The 26586-nt window shown below is 45.8% G+C and overlaps 1 protein-coding gene across 2 annotated transcripts in view; it reads right to left on the bottom strand.

Moving 5' to 3' along the window:
• Positions 1 to 19066, bottom strand: part of HIKESHI (heat shock protein nuclear import factor hikeshi) — a 47973-nt gene extending 28907 nt beyond the window's left edge. Inside the window, exons 1-2 of one of the 2 annotated variants that reach the window (XM_055138328.1) lie at positions 18867 to 19066; positions 14079 to 14316 (exon numbers count right to left, since the gene is read on the bottom strand). In XM_055138328.1, the coding sequence (XP_054994303.1) occupies positions 14079 to 14316; positions 18867 to 18896 (268 nt within the window). In that variant the 5' untranslated portion in view covers positions 18897 to 19066. The remainder of the gene's footprint in view (positions 1 to 14078; positions 14317 to 18866) is intronic. The other variant, XM_055138319.1, reaches the window with a different exon arrangement.
• Between the last annotated feature and the right edge of the window lie 7520 nt (positions 19067 to 26586).

Here is a 26586-nt window from a genome sequence, read left to right as displayed (position 1 = left end):
CACTGAATACCTGCACTGCAGACCACAACACCCTGAAGGAGAGAGAGAGTGAAAGGGAATCCACCCACCACAAAGGCGAGGGGGAAATAGGGAGGGGACGGTGGAAGGGATACTGGGAACACTGGTGGTGGAGAATGGGCACTGGTGGAAGGATGGGTACTCGATCACTGTATGACTGAAACATAAGCATGAAAGTTTGTAAGTCTGTAACTGTATCTCACGATGATTCATTAAAAAAATTTTATTATTATTATTATTTTTTTTGGGTCACACCTGGCAATACTCAGGGGTTACTCCTGGCTTTGCTCTCAGGAATTACTCCTGGCGGTGCTGGGGGAACCATATGGGATGGTGGGAATCAAACCCGGGTCGGTTGCGTGCAAGACAAACACGCTACCTGCTGTGCTCTCTCTCCAGCCCCTAAATATTATTTTTTTTTAAATAAATTCAAGAAAAAAGAAAAAGAGAAGAGGACAACAGATTCTGCCCAAAACGGCACTCAACTGCAGGAACACTGGGAGTTTCTCCTTGGCCATACAAGGCAATAAAAAGGAGAGTTGCCTGCCATTCAGGACACTGAAGGAAGGTTACTGATCACTGACACAACCCATTGCAGCACAAGATGACTGATGTCATTGCAAATGAGTGTAGTAATGTTGCAGGTAAGGGGTTAATTTCTTAATTTTTAAGTAGTCTGAAAATAAACCACGAAAGCTTGGTATCCATCAGGATCTTGTTCAGTATAAACAAAATGTAAGAAATTGTATTAGCATTCTCTTTTCAAGTACAGTGAGTTTGTGCTATTAAATACACCAGCTCTGAAACAAGGCACCTGTTTTACTTTTCCTTCACAAAGTGCAAGAATTCTAGTGACAGTTTAAAATTCTATATAATGACTAACATTTGATTAAAAGATCAACTAGAAATATTTAAGAATATAGCAGCTTCAACTTCCTACCTTCTTTTATTATTTGAGCGTATGTAATTCTATTTCTCTTTGGGTAGTCCGTACTGTCTTACCCTGTAGATATCTTTCTTTTCTTTTTTCTTTTTAGGTCACACCTGGTGATGCACAGGGGTTATTCCTGGCTCTGCACTCAGGAATTACTCCTGGTAGTGCTCAGGGGACCATAAGGGATGCTGGGAATCGAACCCAGGTTGGCCGCGTGCAGGGCTAATGTGCTGTGCTATCGCTCCAGTCCTGACATTTTCATCCTTCATTTCATCTGAAACTGTATGTATACAGTTCAATCCCCAGTATCACATAGGAACCCTTGAGCTGAAAGCCAGGAATAAGCCCTAAACAATGCTGGGTGTGTTCCCTCGCCCTTCCCCAAAACAGAACCCCAAAAAGGGAAGGCAAGAATTTTACTTTTTGGGTCACACCTGGCGATGCACAGGGGTTATTCCTGGCTCTGCACTCAGGAATTACCCCCTTGCAGTGCTCAAGGGACCATATGGGATGCTGGGAATCAAATCCGGGTCGGCCGAGTACAGGGCAAACACCCTACCCGCTGTGCTATTTCTCCAGCCCCAGAAGGCAAGAATTTTAAAGTCATTTTCACAAACATTATCATTTCTACTGAATTTCTAGGAAAGACGTATACACTGAAAACTGTAAGCACAATTTAAAAACACAGAAGATGCAAAGAAATGGGAAAATGGCTCATGCACACGAAGAGTAAACATTTGTAAAATCACCATCCTACATACAAGACACTAGTAGATTTTACAAGAAAAAAAGCCTCTAACCCAATCAAAAAATGCGGAGAAGAAATGAACAGAAGTTTCCTCAAAAAAGAAATACAAGTGCCAAAAGGCACAAGAAAAAATTCTCCACATTGCTAGCCATCAGAGATGTAATGCAAATCAAAACAAGGAGACTGAACAAAAACTTTCAAAAGAACAAAAGCAACCAGTGCTGGCGTGGATGTAGGGGAAAAGGGACGCTCCTTCACTGTTGGTGTTGCTCAAGAAAGAGCAATCCTATGATCAAATGATTTCAGTCCTTGGCATTCATCCCAAGAACAAACAAAAAAAAATTTTTGGAGGACCGGAGAGACAGTATAGTGAGTACAGCACTTGCCCTGCACATGGCTGACTCGGGTTCAATGCTGTGCAACTTATATGCTCCCCTGAGCACTGCCAGGAGTAATCCTGAGCATCACTGGGTATGGTTCCCCCCCCAAAAGAAAGCCATTACTGGGGTCCAGGGCGAGGCCACGAAAGCAGTGATAAATGGGCTCTGAACATGAGCTATCGGGGCCACCTACCCTCGAGATCACGACCAGGAGCAATCCCAGGCATCAAGTCACCAGCAGCTCCAGCACCGTGGCTTACTTTATGTTCAGGCATCATTCCTGATAAGGTTTGCAAAGCAAGAACCTTGACAACTGTACTATCTGGATTCTTATGATCCTAGAATGCCTGTTGACATCTTGGGTATCACCAAAGAGTGAAGATACGGGTTGTTTTTGTTCCTCTCACAGGGAGCTTAGATTTATTGAGTTACTCCCACAACAGTGTGCTCAAGGCACACCCAATTCTACCAGGCACTAATAATCCTGTATTGTTTTTCTCCTTCCTTTGTGTCCTCTGCATGGTTTATTTAGCAATGTCCTTTTTGTACAGACACAGGAAGACAGTTGATGTTATGCTTTTGTAACCCCATGTTACATGTTAATTGAGTCCAAATAATATTTATTCCTGGGCATCTGTCATATTTACCTGACTTAAGCCTTAGTTGTCTTTATTTCCTAACACTCCTAAGAGGGGGGTCCCAGTGAGTAACAAGGATGGACCCATGGAAAGCCACAAGCTACCCTGGCATCGGAAAGGGACAAGTTAAGTGCCATAAGAAGTATATGTTAAGAGCATGGTCATGGAACAAACTCTGTCAAGATCCAAAAAGAAGTAACTAAATAAGGAACCTACTGGGGTTAGGAAAGACTAACCTGGCATGAGAACTGTGGTCTGAGATATATAGCGAGATGTTCCCAGGAAGAGTCAAACTTTAAGCTTAATATATCTCTTACCATGTTCATACAAAATGACTAGAAATATTCATTGTCATCACTGTCATCCCGCTGCTCATCGATTTGCTCGAGCAGGCACCAGTAATGTCTACATTGTAAGACTTGTTACTGTTTTTGGCATATTGAATATGCCACAAGTGGCTTGCCAGGCCCTGCCGTGCAGGCAAGATACTCTTGGTAGCTTGTCAGACTCTCCGAGAGGGGCAGAGGAATTGAACCCAGGTCAGCCGCGTGGAAGGCAAACACCCTACCTGCTGCACTATCGCTCCAGCCCACTAGAAATACTAGTAAAAAGTAAATTTACTATAACTGTTTAAATTAATTACTTGCTGAGAAAAGAAGAAAGCAATACATCCTAGATGGGATCCCAGACTTGAGAGGATCTCCTAGTAATCTGGAGTGCTGAACCCTCAGATGAGATTTTGTCCTTGAGTTAATCTCCTAGAACTTCCCCTGAAGGAGTGGCTTTACCTCTGTTGTTATAACAATGTTCAACCCCACCTATAGGAAATCATCAATCACCTGTCATGATTTCTATATAATTATGCTATAAGGGGAGAGATCTAATGAGGCTAGGGAAAAAGAGAAATTACTCTGCTGTAAGAGAGAAGCAGGAGAATGGAACTGTAAGAGAGGAGAGATGAGAATAAAATAAACCATCCTGATTACCAACCAGCCCGGAGCCCAGTTCCTCCACTTCCCATCCCCCGTTCCTTCATTCATCTGTCACCATCAACAGGCCTGGAGAGCTGGCTCTCAGCCACCGAACACTCTCATCCCTTGCACCCACACTTCACTGAAACTCACAGCCAGGGCAATACAAAAGGACAGGAGAATCCACTTTTTATTATTCCCAAAATGATGAACATAAGTGAAAAAGATGCTATATATCTTCCCTGAAAATGTTAGCAAAGCTGGAGCAAAATGAAGAGAGGGATTTTAATTTTTTATTTTTTGCTTTTTGGGGTCACACCTGGCGATGCACATGGGTTACTCCTGGCTCTGCACTCAGGAGTCACTCCTGGCAGTGCTCAGGGGACCACATGGGATGCTGGGAACGTAACACGGGTCGGCTAGGTGCAAGGCAAACGCCCTACCTGCTGTGCTATCATTCCAGCTCTGAAGAGAGGGATTAAACTGTCGATTTTACTGGTACGTCTCAAAAAAAAGGGCAAAAGTAACCAAAGGAAGGAATGGGTCTGGATGCACTGGTAATCAGCACTCATCATTATCAATGCTACCAACGGGTCTGCAGATGAAGGAGACCAGCACTTCTTAACCACAAACAGGCGAACAGCCTAGATTCAAACAAAGCCTACCACTCGGTACTGAAGCCCTGCTTCTCATGGCCCACTAGGTTCAATCCCAAACCAAAGACCACCTCTCTGTCCAGAGCATCTCTGTCCCCCAAATCAGTCACACCTCCTCCTGTACGCTGACTGCTAAAAATATTTACCACTATGTCCGAGCATGTCTTCTAACAAATAATCATAAATTACTATTAAAAGAGACACCTATAACATACCATCTCCTATTCTTTTTTTCCTTTAAATACTGGTACATACTCATTTATGCATGTTTAAATTTTATTTTAAAATTGAGTGCTGAAGTGTAAAATGAACATGCCTAATGATGACCACATTACTTCATCTTTGAACTCAAATTGTCCAACAGCAAAATATTCATTTGCCAAAAAAAGAAAAAAGCCAAGTTTGTTTTTATTTTTTACTTTTTGGGTCACACCCAGCAATGCTCAGGGGCTACTCCTGGCTCTGCAACTCAGAAATTACTCCTAGCAATAATGGGGCAACCAAATGGGATGCTAGGGATCGAATCCGGGGGTCTGCCTCGTACAAGGCAAATGCCATACCCGCTGTACTATCTCTGGCCCCAAACATTTTTTTTTAACTTCTGTATCTCCAACTAAATAAAAGTTACTTCAAATTGAATCACAACTGTGTATGTAAAAAACTTCTAAGAGAAAAACTCTGTGACCCTGGGTTAGGAAAAAGTTTATCAGAAGTAACACCAAAGCACAATATATAAAAGAACAACTGAAATATAAGGTACCATCAAAATTTCAAACTTCTACTCTATGGTGTCTAAGTATAGGGCACTAGTCAGTGTACTTCCAGTCACTACTGAAAGAGAGCATTAAGCCGGGGGCTGCGGAACTCATCCAGGGATCAGGTACCCTTGCCGGCAGCCCTGGCTTTATCCCCAGTGTCCCTGGGGCAGAGTCAGGAGCAGCACCCTGAGCAGCACCGCGTATGGCCCCCAGGGTCACACCAAGATTTGTACACCAAGACTATTAATTGAAAATAAATATATGTCCCTCAAACCCCTCAATATTACTGGCCATTAGGAAAACTCAAATTTAAGCACCATGAAAAATACTTCTATGAATGCCTAAAATGATCTTACCATGAACTGGCAAATATATGTGTGACCAGAATTTTCATACGCAGCCGGCTGTAATGTAAAACAGAACAGGGCCAGAGAGATAACTCAGCAGCTGGAATGCATGCTCCGTACATTTGAGGCCTAGTTGAAGTCCCACATAGGAGGTCCAGGTTCCATCCCTGGGCACTGATAGGAACAACTCCCAACACTTACCGTGGGGACATGGAACTACTCCTAAGACACTTGATCTTTAAGTGTGGCCTGGACTCAGAACTGTGGCTCTGTGCAGGCCCAGCATGATGGGGACATCAGTGCTAGATAAGGCAGGATCAGGAGGTCACACTATTTCCTTCTTAAAATTTTCATTTTTGAACATGTCCCCAGCATTGTTCTGGGCACCATGAAGTGATGGGAATTAAACTTGCACCTCCTACATGCAAAGCAGGTGCTCCAGCCCTTTAAACCCATCTGGCTTGTGTCTCACCCATCCTTGCCCAAGGAAGACCAGTGCTGTTTCTGCTGCCTTTGGGCATCTGTTATCCTCCCGTATTTTAATCCCACCTAAGAGAGATCATTGTGTGTCTGTCCCTCCCTTTATGACTAACTTCACTCAGTGCGATACTCTCCAAATACATCCATGGAGCAGAAAATTCCATGATTTCATGTTTTCTTATAGCTGAGCAGTATTCCATTGATTGTACATGTATCACAAGTTCTTTATCCAATCATTTGTTAATATACTTGGGTTGTTTGCAGAATTTTGGCTACTGTGAATAGTGCTACAATGAACATAGGAGTGCAAATGGCTTTTTTGAATACAGATTTGAGGGCCCTGAGGTAGATGCCAAGAAGTGGGACTACTGGGTCAAATGGTTTTCGAAGAATTGTCTACATTGCTTACAAAAAAGGCTAAGCCTCTGGGCACCACCAGCAGTGAATGAGGGTCTCTTTTCTTCCGCATCTTCACAACTGGCACTTTTTCTTTTTTGGTGTGAGCCAGTCTCACTGATGTGGAATGATGTTGCATCGCTGTTTGGATCTGCATCTCCCTGACAGGTGAGCCAGCGCCAAGTGTCTTTTTGAGAAAGTTTCTGCTCTCCCTTTCCCCACCATTTTTTCACGCGGTTGTTTGTCTTTTTTCTGTAAAGTTCCACTATTACTTTATATAGCTTGAACTTTAACTCTTTATCAGATGATGTTAGGAAAGAAAATTTCTCCTAGGCTGTGGGGTGTTTTTTCGAATCATTTCTTTTCCAGTATAGAAGTTTCTTAGTTTGACACCGTCCCTTTTGTCTATCTTCACTTCCACTCACTTGGCCAATGACATGGAATGATAGAAGATGCCTCCAGATTCAATGTCATTAAGTGTTCCACCTATGTTTTCCTCATATGATTTATGGATTCAGGTCTAATGTCAATGTCTTTAATCCATTTTGATTTGATTTTTGTGCATAGTGTTAGGAAGGGGTCTGAGTTCACTTTTTTGCAGTTTTCCCATTATCATTTGTTGAAGAGCCTTTCCTAGCTTCACTTCATTCTTCATCCATTTATCAAAGACAAACTGTCCACATACCCAGTGATCTGTCTCTGGACTCTTAATTCCATTCCACTGTTCTAAGGGGCTGTCCTTACTCTAGGCCCACACTGTTTGGGTTATTATAGCTGTCTGAGTATAAAAACTGGACCTCTTTAAGCAAACACAAAGCTCCCTAGCCAGTCGTACTCAAGGCCAAAATACCCCCTCTGGACCTTCCCCAGAGGGAGCATCAACCACTTGGGAAACTATGGAACAAATACACAATATCTAGTAACTATTTGTTTTTAGATATGATGACAATATTATAGCTAAACTTTATTTTAAAAAAGACTCTGGGAATGGAAAGATGGTATGGCAAGTAGGGAATTAGCCTTGTACACAGTCAATCTGGGTTTGCTTCCCAGCACTATAAATGGTCCCTGGAGCCTGACAAGGAGTGACCACAGACCATAGACCAAGGAGTAAGCCCTGAGCACCACTGGGTGAGGTCCAAAAACAAAAATAAAAATGACTTTCTCTTTTAGACACACATACTAATATATACTGTTATTTGGAAATCTGTTTCCAAGTAATATGAGCAAATTGAGAATATAAGTGAAATCTTATTATCTTAAAATGGCTGTTTTTGAAACTGGGTGGTGAGCAGAAGTGAGAAGTGGGTTTCAACATTCTAATTGGTCCACCTTTATTATGCCTGGATTTTTCTAAATGGAAAGCTAAAAAACAAAACAATACCTTCTTGGGGTCAGAGCAATAGTGACCCCAGTACAATGGACAGGATGCTTGCCTTGCATGCGACCAACCTGGGTTTGATTCCCTGGAGCCCTCTATGGTCTGCAGAGCCAGCCAGGAGTGATCCCTACATGCAGAGCCAAGAGTAAGCGCTGAGCACTTCTGGGTATAGTCCCAAAACAAAACAGAACATAAACAAAAAGAGATAACTTTCTGAATTCACTGTTTCACGTACACCAAACTTTCGGGGTGAGGAGAACACACTCAGAGAGCTCAGGGATCACTTCTGGCAGGCTCCAGAGACCACAGGTCTGATGGGGATTGAACCTGGGTCATAGCATGCAAGGCAAGGCTGTACCCACTCCGCAACTGCTTTGGCTCCAATGAATCTGTTGAATCTATTTTATTTTAGGCACCATGGGGTTTTTTTTTTTAGGTTTTTTTTTTTGCTTTTTGGGTCACATCCGGCAATGCTCACGGGTTACTCCTGGCTCATTTACTCAGGAATTACCCTGGTGGTGCTCAGGGGACCATATGGAATGCTGCGAATCAAACCCGGGTCGGCCACGTGCAGGGCAAATGCCCTACCCGCCGTGCTATTGCTCCAGCCCTGCACCATGGTTTCTGATACTGCTAATGGTAGTGTTTCATCATGAAACGTTCCAGCACCACATCTCCACCGAAGTATCAGCTTCCCTCAGCTACTGCCCCAGTGTCCTGCCCACCTTCATCCACCTGCTGTCAGTGTCTTCTGCGCATGGGCACAGGGTACTCGGTGCCCTGCATATGAGACAGCCCATTCAAAACAAACAGCCCTCACAGGGTCTCAGAAACAACAGGGAAAGCACTTGCTGTGTACACAGCTGACCTGGATTCATTCACTGGCACCCCTAAGCCCTGCCTGGAGTGATCCCTGAGCACAGACAGAGCCAGGAGTAAGTCCTGAGCACAGCCAGGCCCTAAATTTTAAAAAAAAGTACTTGAACTTTAAATCAATGGACCTGAGAGCTCCATGTAGCATAGAAAAGGATACTGTTCATTATTATTTTCTTATTTACATTAAATCTACTCATGGTTTTAATTATTCTTGAGCAGTTTTAGTATTTTCTAAGAAAATACTAAATTTTCAGTCAATTTCACTGTTGTCATCTCAAGTGTAATGGTATTAAACTGATCATGAATCTTAATGAGAGGCCATTTACTGTGCACGAGGCCAAACTGGGTTCCATATGGTCTATCAAGCTGGTAGGAGTCTTACATGAGTGCAGAGCCAGAATGTAGCCCCAAACCAAAAACAAAGAAAACTTACTGAGTCCCTAACGTACTGACAGTTCTGTCTCCATTTCTGTATCTTGGCAGGACTATTTGTGCTAACATTTTTTCTCAATGTTTAGTATTCAATGGCTCTTCATCATATAGTCCTTTTTTTTTTTTTTAATTTTTGAGCACACCAGACTGCGCTCAGAGCTTCTCCTGACTCTGTACTCAGGGTCAGTCCTAGTGGGGCTCGAGGGACCAAATGGGAGGCCAGGAACTGAACGAGTGTCGGCGGTACACAGACAAGCACCCTGCCCACTGCACGAGTGCTCCTGATCCCATCTTAACAGTCTTTTCAGAGTAAGATTCTAGGTTTCTTTAAGCCCTCCTATTTTTTTTTTGCTCTGTATCATTGCTTTCTGTACTTAACATTAACATTTTCTTATTTCTTCTGACTGCTAATCTAAACACTTAACTCACTCCTTTCACTGTCACTTTACATACATGCACTTAAGTCTGAGCTCATTTTTGTATTAGCACTCTACCAGCATTTGTAATATTTGATGTGAGATGTTTATGTTTTGCCTTCTTCAACAGCTTTATTTCTATGACAATTTCTTCCACTGGAATTCTAAATATAAGTGTTTTTCATTTGGGTCTAATTAAATAAGTAACTAAATGATGTTTCCATTTAGTGAAGGTATACAGTCAGATTTACCAAATGTTCTGTGTACTGGAATAATATGTACAATTTAGCTATTAGTTGCAGGATTCATGAGCTGGAGCTTATTCTTTTATTCAAATCTCTGATGTTTTGTGTTTGTGCAAAACCCAGCAGTGCTCAGATGCCCCCTCTGGCTCAACAGTCAGAGACTGTTCCTGGTGTTACTCAGGGAAGTATGTGGTACCAAGGATCCAAACAGAGCCTCTCACAGAGCACTTGAAAACAGCAACAATGTTATTAGTCGGAAAAAAAAAACAGGACTGGGGCTGGAGAGATAGCACAGCTGGTAGGGCATTTGTCTCGCACACTGCAGACCCCAGTATGATTCCCAGCATCCCATATGGTCCCCTGAGCACTGCCAGGAGTAATTCCTGAGTGCAGAGCCAGGAGTAACCCCTGTGCATAGCCGAGTGTAACTCAAAAAGAAAAAAAAAACCAAAAAAACAGGACCTCATATTCTATAAAAGATGATGCAATGTGCAAAGTCAGCAGAGAAATTAGTAAAATTAAGCCAGAGTGATAGTACAGCAGGGAGGGCACTTGCCTTGCACGCAGCTGACCCAGGTTCAATTCCTGACATCCCATATGGTCCCCTGAGCACCACCAGGAGTAATTCCTTAGTGCAGAGCCAGGAGTAACCCCTGTGCATAGCCAGGTATGACCCAAAAAATAAAAAAATAAAAAAAAGAAGAAACTGGTAAATGTACAAATAAATCTGTACAATTTGATTGTATAAAATGGCACATGAGAATTAGTAACTACCAGAAAATAGTGCATGACAACATAAGACATATAGTGACCGGAGTAGGAGCTTTCCAAGGTCCTGTTTAGCAACACTAATAACACTGATGCTATTTTCAAGTAATCGCATTAAAATCTAAGGAAACCTAAAAAAGAAAACCTAAAGAGAAGGCCCTGCGCAAAACAGTAATTGCAACAAAAGTTTTTTTTTGAAAAGAAAAATATATACATATATATTTTTGAAAAACAAAATTCTTTTTGATAAGCCGGGGCTTATCAGGCTGAAGCCCAGCATGTATCCACTAGAAGCCTGGGTTCTGTCTATGACACGCATGCTGGTGCCCAGAGCACACTAGGGGCTCTGAGTACTGTCCCCTGAGCACTGCTGGGGAGAGTCCAACCCTCTACCCAAAACAAGTTGTTAGAAATAATTTCAGCTAAATACTAGTTATCAAGATAAATATACTTAGAAAAGAAAACAAATTTTAGGATGAGATTTTCTTTAAGGTCAAGAATAGGGCTGGTGGGGCTGGAGCGATAGCACAGCGGGTAGGGCGTTTGCCTTGCATGTGGCTGACCCGGGTTCGATTCCCAGCATCCCATATGGTCCCCTGAGCACCGCCAGGGGTAATTCCTGAGTGAAGAGCCAGGAGTAACCCCTGTGCATCGCCAGGTGTGACCCAAAAACCAAAAAAAAAAAATAAAATAAAAGAATAGGGCTGGTATGGAAAGTATTATGCTAGTGAAATGAGTCAGAAAGAGAGACAGACATAGAAAGATTGCACTCATCTGTGGAATATAGAATAATAGATTAGGAGTCTAATACCCAAGAATAGTAGAAATAAGTACTAGGAGGTTGACTCCATGGCTTGGAGGCTGGTCTCTCATTCTGGGCAACTCAGAGAAGGGAACACCAAGTAAAATGTGGTCGGAGGTCATGTGGGGGAGGGGTGACGCGTGCCGAATGTAGACTAGAGACTGAACACAATGGCCGCTCAACACCTTTATTGCAAACCACAACACCTAATCAGAGAGAGAGAACGAAAGGGAATACCCTGCCATAGTGGCAGTTTGGGGTGGGGGGAGATGGGACTGGGGAGGGTGGGAGGGACGCTGGTTTACTGGTGGTGGAGAATGGGCACTGGTGAAGGGATGGGTTCTCGAACTTTGTATGGGGGAAACATGAGCACAATAATGTATAAATCTGTATCTGTACCCTCACGGTGATTCACTGATTAAAAATAAAAAAAAATTAAAAAAATATTTTTAGTATCTGAATTAAGATCTGTGGCTGCAAAACAAATAAATGAAACAAACAAACAAAGAATAGGGCTGGTATTTTATAAGGACCATTAAGGAGGTACGAACTTGGTGGCTTGGGAAAAGAAGTATGAACCTGCAACAGAGGGACGTGTGGGCGATCTTGGCACGGGGGTGATACTGGCGTGCTCTCTGCCAAGATGCGACCCGGGTGGCCACACATTTGTGCGGGCGCTCTGATGCTGATCGACCATGATCCGGAGGCCAGCTAAACTACTTTTGGTACCAGCAGCCGCTTGCAGTAATGTCTCTAGACTGTGAACTAAGCCATAGCCCCATGCTGCCCCAGGAAGGGAAATGATGCAATTTCTAACATAAATCTCCCTGAGATTTATGTTAGAAATTGCATCATTTCATTTAGTTACTAAAATACTAAAATACAGCAGCTGCGCGACTTCTTATCTCTTCATTCTCAGCAATGGAAAACTAATTATCAAAAGCATTTTGATAATTGTCAAATTGTCAGCAGGGCTGTTTTTTGGGGAGAAACTCCAATAACAATAGTGAGTTTTGTGTTGAAATATGGAATGTGATCAAGGTAAAGAGAAAGTGAAGTGAAATTTATTCAGCTACACAGGCGGGGGTGGGGGGTGGTGGGGTGGGAAGTATACTGGGGTTTTTGGTGGTGGAATATGTGCACTGGTGAAGGGACGGGTGTTCGAGCATTGTATAACTGAGACATAAGCCTGAAAGCTTTGTAACTTTTCACATGGTGATTCAATAAAATTAATAAATTATATATATATATATATATATATAAAAAAGAATAGGGCTGGAGAAATAACACACAGGCTAGAACACGTGAGGCTCCAGTTTGATTCCTGGTACCACATACTTATAATTAGCTTCATTTCTAAGAACTTTCCAGATAATGCTCCTTACTGATGCAGTTAGTTAAAGGGTTGTACTTAAGAAGCTCAGCCTTAGGGTGGGAAAAATAATACACAAGGCACTTGCCTTGAGCATGGCTGACCAGGATTCAACCCCCAGCCTCCAATCCAGCCATTAGAAATCTCTGAGGGGCTGGAGCGATAGCACAGCAGGTAGGGCATTTGCCTTGCACACAGCTGACCTGGATTTGATTCCCAGCATCCCATATGGTCCCCTGAGCACTGCCAGGAGTGACTCCTGAGTACAAAGCCAGAAGTAACTCCTGAGCATCGCAGGTATGACCCAAAAAGCCAAAAAAAAAAAAAAAAAAGAAACCTCTGAGCATAGAGTCAACCCTAAGCACAGCCTGTGTGGCCCCCAAAACAGAAAAATTAAAAAAAAGTAACACTGCCTCAAACTGAGGCTACCAAGCCTGAGTGGGGGTGGGGGGAAGCACAGAGCACACTAGAAGTGACACAGGAAAGTGTCGAGGGTTGGGGCTGTGGTACAGAAACTGTTTGTTTGGGGGCCAACATGGCAGTACTGAGAGCTTCCTCCTGGCTCAGAGATCACTTCTGGTGGTGCTCAGGGCAACATCTGGGTGCCAGGGCTCAAACCCAGTCGGCCAGGCAAACACCTTATCCGTTCTACGCGCTCTGGACTGGAATAGTAACTTTCGATGTCAAAAGCATCAACATTAACAATCGTACCTTAATAATAAAACTAAATCCAGGAAATTTCAAAACTCCCTATTTCTTTATCTGATAAACTACCGTTTATGGGCTCCTAATGGTGTCCAGGGGTCCGGGGCCACTCCTAGCAATACTTACTCAACAAGCCTCAGGATTCGGAGCATCTCCGACCTACCTGCCAGAGTACCAGGACCTGCCCTGGCGTGCCAAGGAGCTTTCAGAGCGCCTCCTAAAGCTGCTGGAGGACAGCAGTGGCAGAGATGCAGTTGGGCACACATACCCCAAAACCCTATGCTACCTACTGGTGCCATCACCTGATTCTTCGGGGTCACAGCAGAATTCCCAGGGGTTCCTCCCGGCTCGACACTCAGGAGTTAACTCCTGGTGGTGCTCAGGGGACCACAGGATCTGCAGGAACAGAACACAGACTGGGTGTGTGCAAGGCAAGCACTACCCACTGCACTCTCTCTCCAGGCTGATTTTTTGGGGGGGTTGGGCGGAGGGGGGTCACACCTGGCAGTGCTCAGTGGCTACTCTTGGCTCTACATTCAGAAATCATTCCTGGTGGTGCTCGGGGACGATACGGGATGCCGGAGATGGAATCTGGGTGGGCTGTGTGCAAGGAAGTGCCTTACCCACTATACTATTGCTCTGGCCCTGATTCTTTTCTAAGTATCATTATATGTTAGTTTACCAGTCAGAAAAAAATAGGTTTAATTATTTAATAATACAGAGATTAAGAAACCATTTTAATATATTATCCTTACCCGATTTAAGACCTGAAATCTTGAAGATGGCACTTGGCTTTCCATTGGTGACAAATCCTAGGAGCTGCCATACTGGCATTCCATTCGAGTCAGGGTAGGAAAAGTAGACAGATCCTCCCATGCCCTCAGGGAACGGGACTGTTCCCAGCATAAAGACCACAACATGGTTTATATTTTCATAATCAGGCAAGTCAAAAACAAATTTATCCTCTGCCACCTGCTGTGCAGCTGTTTGTACCTACAAAATAAGAAATTTGTCTTAGCTCATGGTCTGATACATTCCTATAATCCTTATAATACTGCTGTGACCCCTGCTGCCATTTACTACCACCTGTTACAGTCATTAGTCCAAGTATAACACTGGGTTAGTCTGATACTTTAATTAGGAAATTACCAAGGATAGTCAACTATTTTATCCCAATATATAATTAGCCTTAAGATGATCATTTAATGAATATGTAACAAAGGGGACAGGGTAGCTCAGTAAGAGAATGCTTGCCTTGCAATGTGAGACTCTGGACTCAATCCCCAAGGGGTGAGGAAGAGAGCTCACCTGTAGGACAGGTTTCAACCCCAGTTACCGCATGGTCCCTGAGCACCAAGATGGGAGCAACTCCTGGGCACCACTAGGTGTGGCCCCAAAGCAAAAAAACAAAAAACAAAAAAAACCACAAAGATAACCTACATTAGAAGCCCACAAGGATCCTGAAATGCTTTTAATTATATAAACGAATCACTAGTTTACAACCTTATGAAAGTTACTTAAAACAGGTACCTGAGTGATAGTATAGTGGGTAGGGCGTTTGCCTTGCACAAAGCCAATCTGGGTTCGATCCCCAGCACCCCATATGGTCCTTCGTGCACCACCAGGAGTGATTCCTGAGAGCAGAGCCAGGAATAACCACTGAACTTCACAGGATGTGAAAGTTACCTAAAAGTTACCTAAAACAGGGGCCTGAGTGATAGTATAGTGTGGTAGGGCGTTTGCCTTGCACAAGGCCAACCTGGGTTCGATCCCCAGAATCCCACATGGTCCCTCGTGCACCACCAGGAGTGATTCCTGAGAGCAGAGCCAGGAGTAACCACTGAACTTCACAGGGTGTGACCAAAAAGAAAAAAAAAGTGTTACCCAAAACACAGTACCAAAACCTTACGCTTCAATGGGGCTGGAGCAATAGTACAGCGGGTAGGGTGTTCGCCTTGCACACAGCTGACCCGGGTTCGATTCCCAGCATCCCATATGGTCCCCTGAGGACAACCAGGAGTGATTCCTGAGTGCATTGCCGGATGTGACCCAAACCTTCTAAGTTATTAAGATGGGTAAGCAATCCAAAATTACAGTCAATCCTCATTATTACAGATTCAATGTCAGATAGTGACAAATTATTAAACTCACTAAAATTTACAAACCCAAAATTTATTTTTAAGTCTCCAAATCAATTTTTGTTTTTTGTGCTTATATGTGGACATATTTGTATATAAAGCAGCAAAAAAAAAAAAAAAAGGAAAAAAAAAGAAAGCTATGTGATGTATACATTTCCCAGCTGAAATGGAACAAAACTATAAAATGCCTGTTTCATCTCTCTTAGGTAAACAAGTGCCCTTTCGGTTTCTTTGGTACCACATTTTAAATTTTTTTGTGGTTTTTGTTAGTGACTTTGCTGTTTAAATTGGCAAGTGGGGCTGGCTCAATAGTGCAGTGGAAAGGGTACTTTCAGGTTCAATCAGTGGATCTATCTGGCTGCGACAAGCAATCCTTAAGCAGAGCCCTGTGTGCCACCAAGGGTGGCACCAAAACAAAACAACAAAATAGGCATATCTGAGGGCCAAAGAGATAGTGCAGCAGTTATGGCGCTTGCTTTTATGACAATCCAGTTAGATCCCTGGCACCACATGATCCTCTGAGACCTGCCAGGAGTGATTCCTGAGCAGGCCAGGAGGAAGTCCTAAGCACTGATGAGAGTGATCTCAAAGCCAAACCTAACAAAATAAATACAAAAAGTTTAACAGTTAAGGGGCTAGAGCACAGTGGGTAGGGCGTTTGCCTTGCACATGGCCGATCTGGGTTCGATTCCCAGCATCCCATATGGTCTCCTGAGCACCGCCAGGGCTAATTCCTGAGTGCAGAGCCAGGAGTCACCCCTGTGCATCGCCAGGTGTAACCCAAAAAAGCAAAAATAAAATAAAAAAAGGGCTTTTCAGCATTGCGCTCAGGGTTGCTACTGGGGTGCTGAGGAGGCCGTGTGTTTCTAGGACAAAGCTCACAGATCCACTTCTTTTTTTCCTTTTTCTACTCTTTTGGGTTACACCCGGAGATGCACAGGGGTTACTCCTGGCTTTGCATTTAGAAATACTCCTAGTGGTGCTTGGGGGACCACATAGGGTGCTGGGGATTGAACCCAGGTCGAACACATGCAAAGCAAACAAACGCCCTACCGGCTGTACTATCACTACAGCCCCTCACAGATCCATTTCTTCAGACCAGAAGACTATTAATTAGTGCTAAATTACATATATTAACAAAATTCTAAGAGCAATCAAGCAGATTGGTTTGTCAACTTATGTAAGGTTTTTCTTTTCTAATATTTGCTGATTGTAACTAAAATGTTGGGGCTGGAGAGACAGTACAACAGGTCAGGTGTTTGCCTTGTATTGAAGCTGGCTCACCCAGGTTTAACCCCCAGCACCCCGTACAGTCCCCCACACTTCCAGGAGTAATTCTACCTGTGGGTAGAGCCAGGAGTTACCCCTGAGCATCACTGGGTGTGGCCCCAAACAAAAAAAAAAGTTATACATAAAAACCAAAATTTTTACTACTTTTTTTATGACTTTTCTCTATACTGGATTTAAGAAAAATATACTGAAGGAGGAAGTGCAGCAGTAGAGCACCTGTCTAGCACACGTAGGAGGCCCTGAGTGGAAACTCTGGGCACCAAAAAGAGAAAAACTCCAAGACAGCTCCAAGCGGGAGAGCACAGGCACCCAAGTCCTGCATGCAGTGGAACAGCCGCCCCCTCCCTCTAAGCATTGCCGAGGACTCTATTCCCATTTTTGTTTTGGGGCCACACTTTGTGGTACTTGGAGGATCATGCAGTGTTGGGACTTAGATTCTGGGTTTCTGCATGCAAAGCATAGCTGTACAGCACACTGAATCATCTCTCCCTTTTTAAAAAGAAGCCCTCCCTCTTGTTGGAAAAAGAGGAAGTGTCAAGATGACTTCGAGCTGGAGCGATAGCAGAGTGGGTAGGGCCTTTGCCTTGCATGTGGACGACCCAGGTTTGATTCCCAGCATCCCATATGGTCCCCTGAGCACCGCCAGGAGTAATTCCTGAGTGCAGAGCCAGGAGTAACCCCTGTGCAATGCCAGATGTGATCCAAAAAGAAAAAAAAAAGATGACACCTCAAGGGCTGAATTGAACCCTGGCCCTACAGTGTCCCTCAGCACTAAGCACAGAAAGCAGAGGCCCTGACACCGCAGGGTGTAGCCTCACCCTCTTCCCCCAAAGATGGCCTTAAAGAAAAATATGCCTTTTCGGGGGAGCCACTCCAGCTCTGCCTGGTCCTCATGCCAGGGAAAGAGCACAGGTCTGCAGTGTATGAGGCAATCGCCCTACCCACTGTACTATCGCTCTGGCCCACCTCTTTTAAGGAAAAGACTGAACCCTAGCTTCATAGCCTTAGGTAAGTGGATTTTTCTAGTAAGAGAAGAATGCAGTTAAATTTTGAGATGTCATTATTGCTATTTGCCATTCAGGGCTGAAGCAATAGCATAGTGGGTAGGGCGTTTGCTATGCACGCTGCAGACCCGGGTTTGATTCCCAGTATCCTATGTGCTCCCCCGAGCACAGCCAGGGGTGATTCCTGAATACAGAGCCAGGAGTAATCCCTGTGCATCATAGGGTGTAACCCAAAGAGTTAAAAAAAAAATCTATTTGTCCTTCACTTTGATTCATTGGTTCTAATACTCAAGAACTAAAGAGTCGCACCCAACTAAGAAATCTTCATAAGTAATCGCTGCAGCTAAGTTCCCCTGCACATCAGCTAAGTACATTGTGGATGTGTTTCAAGGCTGGTGCCCACTCAGTCTAGGCGGACTAATCTTCACTTTCCTCGCCAACAGCGGGCGCGATCTAGGATCAGCTCATCACCACCACCACCACCACCGAAAAGGGGCCTCCCAGCTTTGTCTCTATCTAATGGGCACACCCAGCTGTGCTCAGGGCTCACCCTAGAGGGGCTCAGGGACCTGTGCGCTCTGGGGCAGGAAATGCCCTCCTCCCAGCTGCACTCTCCCCGGGCTGGGGGCCGGGGCACTCTCCCCCGGGCTGGGGACTAGGAGCACTCTCCTGGGATAGGGGCGGGGGAGCAGTGTCTTCCAGGATGGAGGCAGGGGCACTCTCCCTGGGGCTGGGGACCAGGAGCACAGTCTTCCGGGATGGGGGCTAGGAGCACTCTCCCAGGATAGGGGCGGGGAGGGCGGGAGCACTCTCCACGGGGCTGGGGGACGAGGGAGCACTGTCTTCCGGGATAGGGGCGGGGAAGAACTACCCTGGGATGGGGGCCGGGAGCACTGCCTCCCGGGATGGGGCGAGGGAGCATGTCTCCCGGGATGGGGCCGGGAGCACTCCCCCGGGATGGGGTCAGGGCGCCCTGTCCCCGGGACAGCCGCCGGCCCCGAGCAGCCCCCGAGGGCGCCCGGCCCGCGCCCCGGCCCCGCCCGCCGGCGCTAAGGCCCCGTCCAGCGCGGCCTGGGGCCGGGCCCTCCCGCCGACCCGTGCCCGCGCTCACCAGCCTCCCAGCCACTAAGCAGCCGAACATGGTGGCGCCCGCGCTTCCGGCCAGCGGCAGAGCCGGCGACGCGCGAGCGGGCGGCCGAACAGCCGGGCCCGCAGAAAGAGGCGCAGGGCACCGGCCTCCGCTACATAGCGACCGGGCCGCGAGGCGCGCAGGCGACCCCTGACCCCACTTCCGGTCGCACGCCTCTGAGGGGCGAGCACTTCCGGGCCGTGGGCGCCGCCGCGGCCACTCCGGGAGAAAGGCGAAAGGCGGGGCTAGCGCTGCCGGCCTACAAGTCCCAGAAGGCCTTGCGCCGGTTTCCGGTGACGAACCCGCGGGAGTGCGCCCGTAGACATTAATAGGGTTGGTGGGGGCTTTTTTGTTTTTGTTTTGTTTTCGGGTTTGTTTTGGGGCCAGAGCCGGAGATGCTGAGGGGTTGCTTCTGGCTCTACTCAGGAACTAACTCCTGACGGTCCTGGGCGCACCATGGGGGATGCCAGGACCAGCCTGCGGGCCGCCCGTAGAGCACGCGCCAGCCCTTGGTACTCTAGGTCTGGGTCTGGAATCCATAGTTTCCGGAATCGACAGTTTGGAGGCCTCCTTCCGAGTACAGATGGGCGCGGATCGTGTGACGTTTGACAATTACACATCGATTGTCCTTTGTTACTACTGGGCGATTTCTTACACACTCTCCCACAATTGGCACAAGTATTTCTGAATAAATACAATGATTTCTTCAGGAATTTTCCCCTGACATAGCCAACAGTCTGTTTCTCTTTGACAATACTGTTACTCCTAGGTTGACAGCTTGGGGGAAAATTTTTGTTTTTGAGCCACACCCAGCAGTGCTTGCAGGCTCCATACTGTGCCAAGTTGAAATAGGGTGTGGAGGGGAGTGTCCTGCGGACAAAAGATGTGCCCCAATCCTTTGGTCCATCTCAGGGGAAAGGTTTTGTGTGTGCTGCTTTGACCTGCAAGCCATACCTGCAATGGCTTACTGCTGGCTCTACACTCGGATCAGTGCAGGCAAGCTCAGGGGACCATATACAGTTCCAGGAGTCAAACTCAGGTTGGTCACATGCAAGACAACCCACCTCCTACTGTACTCTCTCTGGCCTGGGAAATAAAATATTTTTATAAATTAATTACTGTTGGTTGTACCAGTTTTTTGTTTTGTTTTTTGATTTTTGTTTTTTTGTTGTTGTTGTTTGCTTTTTGGGTCACACCCGGCATTGCACAGGGGTACTCCTGGCTCTGTACTCAGGAATTACTCCTGGCGGTGCTCGGGGGATCATATAGGATGCTGGGAATTGAACCCTGGTCGGCCATGTGCAAGGCAAACGCCCTCCCAGCTGTGATCTCGCTCCAGCCCCTGTACCAGTATTTTTGTTTGTTTGTTTGTTTGTTTGTTTGTTTTGCTTTTTGGGTCACACCCAGCGATGCTCAGGGGTTACTCCTGGCTTTGCACTCAGGAATTACTCCTGGCAGTGCTTGGGGGACCATATGGGATGCCGGGGATCGAACCCGGGTCAGCCGCGTGCAAGGCAAACGCCCTACCCGCTGTGCTATCGCTCCGGCCCCCCCTGTACCAGTTTTTATTATGAACTTTCCTCCATTTTGCTGGTGGATTAACTAGTGGGGGGTGAGGGTGGGGCACAAGTTAAGACACATATTACAGAGAGAGATGCTGCAGATGATAATCCCAGGTAGGCCCGACACCAGCTGGAGATCTCTGGAGCATTCTGGGGATGGTGGTAGGCTCAGTTCATGCCCCACCAGAAGGTCCAGCACCCCACCCACACCTGACTTCGCGAGGATATAAACAGCCCAGCTCTGCCACTCATCTGAAGCCAAGCTGCTTTTAAATCATACCAGTTCCACACAGTGGCATATGTGGCCATACATCTCCAGATTTCACAGTACTGACAGCTCGGTGCACAGAAGCCCACTAAAGCTCAATGAGCAAGAACAGTAACACAGGAGGTTCAACTAGCAACAAACAGCTCAGTTTTAATAACATCCTCAATTTTAATAACACCATTGCGAGATATATGTTATTGTAACAAGCAATGTAAATTACTTTCTGCCTGAACCAAGGAGCAGGCTTGGTGAGGTGGGTGAGAAACGCGACATTAGTGGAGGGAAGATCACACTGGTGATAGGATTGATGCTGGAACACTGAACACCTGAAACAACTGTATTAGCAACAACTTTATAAATCAGTGTTTCAAGTTTCAAGCTTTTTTTCTTTTTTTAAACGTACATATTATATGAAAGTTACCTGGACACTGGCGTAAGCAGCAAGAGTTATGCTCTCACTTTGAACTACAACTTGAACGAAAAAAAGACAGGACTATTTTTCCTTTTAGTTTTATTTTGGGGGGTGAAGGGGTCAGAACACGCCCAGCAGTGTTCAAGAGCTATGCCTGGCTGTGCACAGGACTGACTGCAGTGGTCCTTGGGGGGGGGGGGGGTCAGGGGTTTGAACCAGGGCCTGCCACATCAAGGTAAGCACCTCACCACCTGTACTGGCCCAACACATGGCACTTTCAGAAAAAGGACAAACCAAGGATCTTATTTATTCCTTAGGTTTTCATCTTGTATTCCCCACATAAGAGGGGAGTACAACCACTGAAAGATGACAAAGAGAAAGGGGAAATATAAGGTTACTGAGTATATTTTTCTTTCCCTTCAATATGGAAATGTTACTGTGTTCACCAGTAGAGGCAAACTCAAAAGAAATTTGTTAATATTGGGGTGTCAAATTGGGGTATCAGTTTGTTACTGTGGAGTACCAAGAAGTGAAAATAAAATGGTTTCGGTTTTGTATTTCTGAGCTACGTGGTGGTATGCCCACGGCTTGCTCTGCAGTTGCTCCTTGTGGGTTCCATGTTGAGTTCCCAGGACTGAACTTGGCTGAGCCACTTGCAAGGCAAGAGACTTAGCCACTATACCAACTCTCCAGCTCCCCCAATGAGTCACTATGTTCATCTTTTTAAAATTCCTAATTCAGAGTTACAACGTTGCCCATAATTTTCAGTCATAGCACAGTGGGTAGGACGTTTGCCTTGCACAACCTAGGTTCGATTCCTCCGTCTCGTTTCTCTCGGAGAGCCCAGCAAGCTACCGAGAGTATCCCACCCGAGTGGCAGAGCCTGACAAGCTACCTGGGGCATATTGGATATGCCAAAAACAGTAACAAGTCTCACAATGGAAATGTTACTGGTGCCAGCTGGAGCCAAGAGCAAAATCTATGAGCCAGAAGACAGTGCTACAATGTTCCAACACCCAACCTCAACCAGTGTACATTTCCTGCCAGATACTTTCCTTTCTTTTCACCTTTTAGGCACTATGGTTTGCAATAGGTTACTGAAAGGGTACCATGCTATCACTTTACCTCAGATGAGTTACTTTTGTGCACCATTTCCACTGCACTGGTTAAGAGGCAAATACTGGGAAGGGGACTGAGGGTGTGAGACCACTCTCAACATGCCACTCCAAGACTGAGCACTATCCTCTGTGCTATCCAAGCACGGACAAGCACCCCAGCAAGCATCGGGGTAAACTTCAGATATCAGTACACTGCAACAGCTAGGACAACAAAAAAGGGGGTGGGGGACTGGAGCAATAGCACAGTGGGTAGGGCGTTTGCCTTGCACGCGGCTGACCCGGGTTCGATTCCCAGCATCCCATATGGTCCCCTGAGCACTACCAGGAGAGATTCCTAAGTGCAGAGCCAGGAATAACTCCTATGCATTGCTAGGTGTGACCCAAAAAGCAAAAAAAAAAGGGGGGGGCGCGGTGGGGAGTCTATGAATGGCAATTTCAATGATTCTATTTAACAGTATGTACAAATTCAGAATACAATATGAAGGTGAATAGTAAGATTCACGGCAATAATATGAAAACTTGGAGCCAGAGTGGTACCACACTTGCAAGTTAGCAGACCAGGCTAACTTCTGGTTGGCCAGCATTCCATATGGTCAGTCCTCTGAGTCGGCCAGGAATGAACCCTGAGTGCAGAGTCAGTAGAAAAGCCCTGAGCACCAGGACAAATATAATAAGCAAATTAGAAGATGAGGTGATAATTAAAATGCACGTAGGAAAACCAAAGTGTAGATAACAGGGACAAAAGTCTTGCATTTAAGTGGGGCTCTATCCCAAGGTAATTACTCTCTGGTCTCTGGCACCCTAATATATAGCAGATTGTTTCAACTGCCAGTTGCAGCAGTTGCTCGATTTCCTATGTGAATTACTTGACCAGTCTAACATTCAACTATTTTAGGATTGCCAAACGTGTAACATTCTGCAAAATAAGCTTAAGGAAACAATCAGACCAAGATGTGTACACCAGGCTATTTACCTAAATATTAAAAAAAAAAAGGGGGGGGAGTTAACATTTCCAAAAAGTTGCTATGCAAACAGTTTCTTTGTAAACAGTGAAAACTCTGTGCAGGCAAAACTCACAACTCTTAAAAACCTTGACTGGGGCTTGGAGAGAGGCTGTGCCTAGGTGGCACTGGGAAAAGCCTGCAGAGTGCCACAGCAAGCACGACCCCCCTGCCGCCCGACCCCCAACAAAAAAATTAATAGGGAAGGATGACAGAACAAAGGCCTGGCGCATATGCTTTGTGTATAGGAGGTCTGGGTTTAACTTAGCAGAACAGCCACTGACCCCTCCCCCCCAACCCAGCACTGCCTATGACCTCGGAATAAACTATGAAATTTTTGAGGTGGGGTGAGAAGGCCACAGTGGGCAGTGCTAGGGGACCACAGTGTTCTGGGACTCAAACTCTGGACTTCTATACAAAACATGCTCCAGCCCTTCAAGGGTGCTCTTTCCTGAGACCCTGTTTTCCGAGTCTTTCAGCACCATGCTGGGATAAAACCGGCAACAAGGCTTTCATCTGTGGGTCACTCGGCTGGCAGTACTCCGGAGTTACTTCTGATAGTGCTCAGGGGGACCAGGATCAAGCCTGGGCTGGCCGAGAGAAGTGCCCTACCAGCTATACACATCTCTCCAGTCCCCCACCAACTCTTAACCCCATGACATCCTCAGTCTACTTTTTTTTTTTTTAGGCAGCACCTTCCTGAAGGGAGAGTCTAACTCAGTTTCACGCATACATCCTCTCCGTATTTCTCAAGCCTCTGCATTTAAGTTTCTGTTCTCTCTCATGGCTTTAATGTCAACAGCATTTATTAAGCTGTAAAGATAGAATTCTAGAAAAAAGATATCTAGGAAGAAAATAGGCTTTTAGTAAATATAACAGATTATGCCATAGAAATTAGTGGCAACATAATCATTGTAATAGAAATTAGTAACAACAAAACCATAGAAAGTTGAATTTCCAAGGACTGAAGATGAAGTACAGTGGGCAGGGTGCTTGCCTATCAGGGGCCCTGAGCACCGTGGGGTGTGGCCCCAAACCAAACAAAATGCACTTCGGGTTTAGGGTAGATCAAATACCACTCTCATCTATTTATTCTTTCAATAACCCTATGGAGTGTGCAAACCCGGATTGGCCACATGCACGGCAAACTCCCTATCTACTGTAATATCCCTCTGGTCCTACAATGACATTCATTGGCCTAGGCAAACAGCCTCATTAGCAGAAGGATCTAGGACATATTTGTATCTTTAATTTTTCTTTGAAGTTTTGTTGGATCACCGTGAAGTTACAAACTTGCATGATTACAGTTCAGTCACACAATGCTCATGCACCCATCCCTCCAACAGTGCCCATTTTCCACCACCATTGTTTCCCACCTGCCACCCTCACCCCATGCCACTCCGTCTCTGTGGCAGGTACCATCATTCTAATTTTGGAATCAGCATCTTTTAGAACTGACTGTCCTATCTGTGAAGTAAGAAACTCCCAGGTACAGGAACTCCTGATTGTTACATGTGTAAACCCACTGTGTTGTAGAGATCAGATACTGCCTTCAATGTCAAACTCCTCAAATTCCACAGCAGGCGGCTCCGCGCATTCTTCCAGGCTCAGCCGAATCCCCAGCTTCTTCTGACATCTTTCTTTGCCCTTCCCCCCTGGCTGGCCATGGAATTTTATTTCCTCCCTCCCGACCCTTCCATACACTATACTATAGGTCACCCAAACCATCCCTGGAGTACTGATTCTGCATCCAGACTCGCTCCTCCAAACTCAGTCTTTATGCTGCAGGGCAATTTGTCTAGAGCCCGACTCTGCTCTCCTTTCTCAGACGAGAATTCCACATAGCAGGTCGGAGAAAGAGCTCAATGGGCTGCATCACACAGGGGAAATCCAGATTCCATCTCTGCACCACAAGGACCCGGAGAGTACCACTGAGGGTGACTCCCAAGCACTGGACTAAGAGTAAGCCCTGAGCACACTTGGGTGCCAAAATCTGACGCCCCTCCCCCCCACACACAAAAGAATAGCGCTGTATGGCTTTAAATGAAAACAAGAGTCAAATGCCATAGCTAATGCTGCTGATATTTTCAATTTGGTTTAATTTCCTTATGTCTTGAGTAATAGGAAAACACTAGCATTGTTGGCAGTGAACATTTTACCCCACAAAGGCCAAAATGGCCGATGCTGTCACCTATTAAACCCTAAGCTGCATTACACACAATTTTGACCCACCCAGAGATATTTTTTCATTTATTTTATCTCAAAGATAAGTCAAGGACTGGATCATGGGTAAGGTCTTACACCCAACCAACTCGGGTCAGCATATTCTCCCCCACACTGCCAGGGGAGGTCCGTGAGCAGAGTCAGGTGTCTCAAAAACCCAACACCTACATCCCATCCCCAGCCAAGATGTCAAGGAGAAGGTGACATGTGACCACCTCTATCTGCAAATCTTTGAGGCTGTTTGCCAGTGATCAAAGAATGTCACTGCAGGGCCAGAGGGATATTACAGTAGGTAGGGAGTTTGCCGTGCATGTGGCCAACCCGGGTTTGCACACTGCGTAGGGTTATTGAAAGAATAAGTAGGGGCTGGAGCGATAGCACAGTGGGTAGGGAGTTTGCCTTGCACGCGGCCAACCCAAGTTGATTCCCAGCATCCCATATGGTCCCCTGAGCACCACCAGGAGTGATTCCGGACTGCAGAGCCAGGAGTTAGTCCTGAGCATCACCAGGTGTGACCCAAAAGGCCAAAAAAAGAAAAAAAAAAAGAAAAAAAGAATAAATAGATTAGAGTGGTATTTAATCTACCCTAAACCCATACCTTAGGATGAGCCTCATGCATGAAGGGACTAGCAGAGGAACCCAGGTGTGCGGGACTAAGGGCTGAGATCTCCAAGCCTGCTTGGATTGGGAGTGGGCCTTCTCCACCCAGACCCCCCCGTTTTCCAGTAGCTTGGCAGCCAAACCCACAAACAGACCCCAGTGCCGTGTAACCCCACCAAAGGCCAACATCCAGACACTATCAGACCAAGCTCCTGGAAGCGCGCGGCCGCTGCCTTTTTCTCCTCCTTAGAGAACCTGACAAGCTACCAAGAGTTTACTGCCTGCATGGGAGAGCCTTGCAAGTTCCCCATGGCATAATCATATCCAAAATACAGTAAGAGATGTACACATACCTCTCGGAGAGCCCGGCAAGCTAGCGAGAGTATCCTGCCCACACGGCAGAGTCTGGCAAGCTACCAGTGGCGAATTTGATATGCCAAAAACAGTAACGATAGGTCTTATTCCCTTGACCCTAGAAGAGCCTCCAATCCTTGGGAAAGATGAGTAAGGACAAGCTG

Source organism: Sorex araneus, chromosome 1 (genome assembly GCF_027595985.1).
Source record: "Sorex araneus isolate mSorAra2 chromosome 1, mSorAra2.pri, whole genome shotgun sequence".
In the NCBI taxonomy this organism is placed as follows: Eukaryota; Metazoa; Chordata; class Mammalia; order Eulipotyphla; family Soricidae; genus Sorex; species Sorex araneus.
Note: the sequence above shows the minus strand (reverse complement) of the source record. Positions and strands in the feature narration are given on the sequence as shown.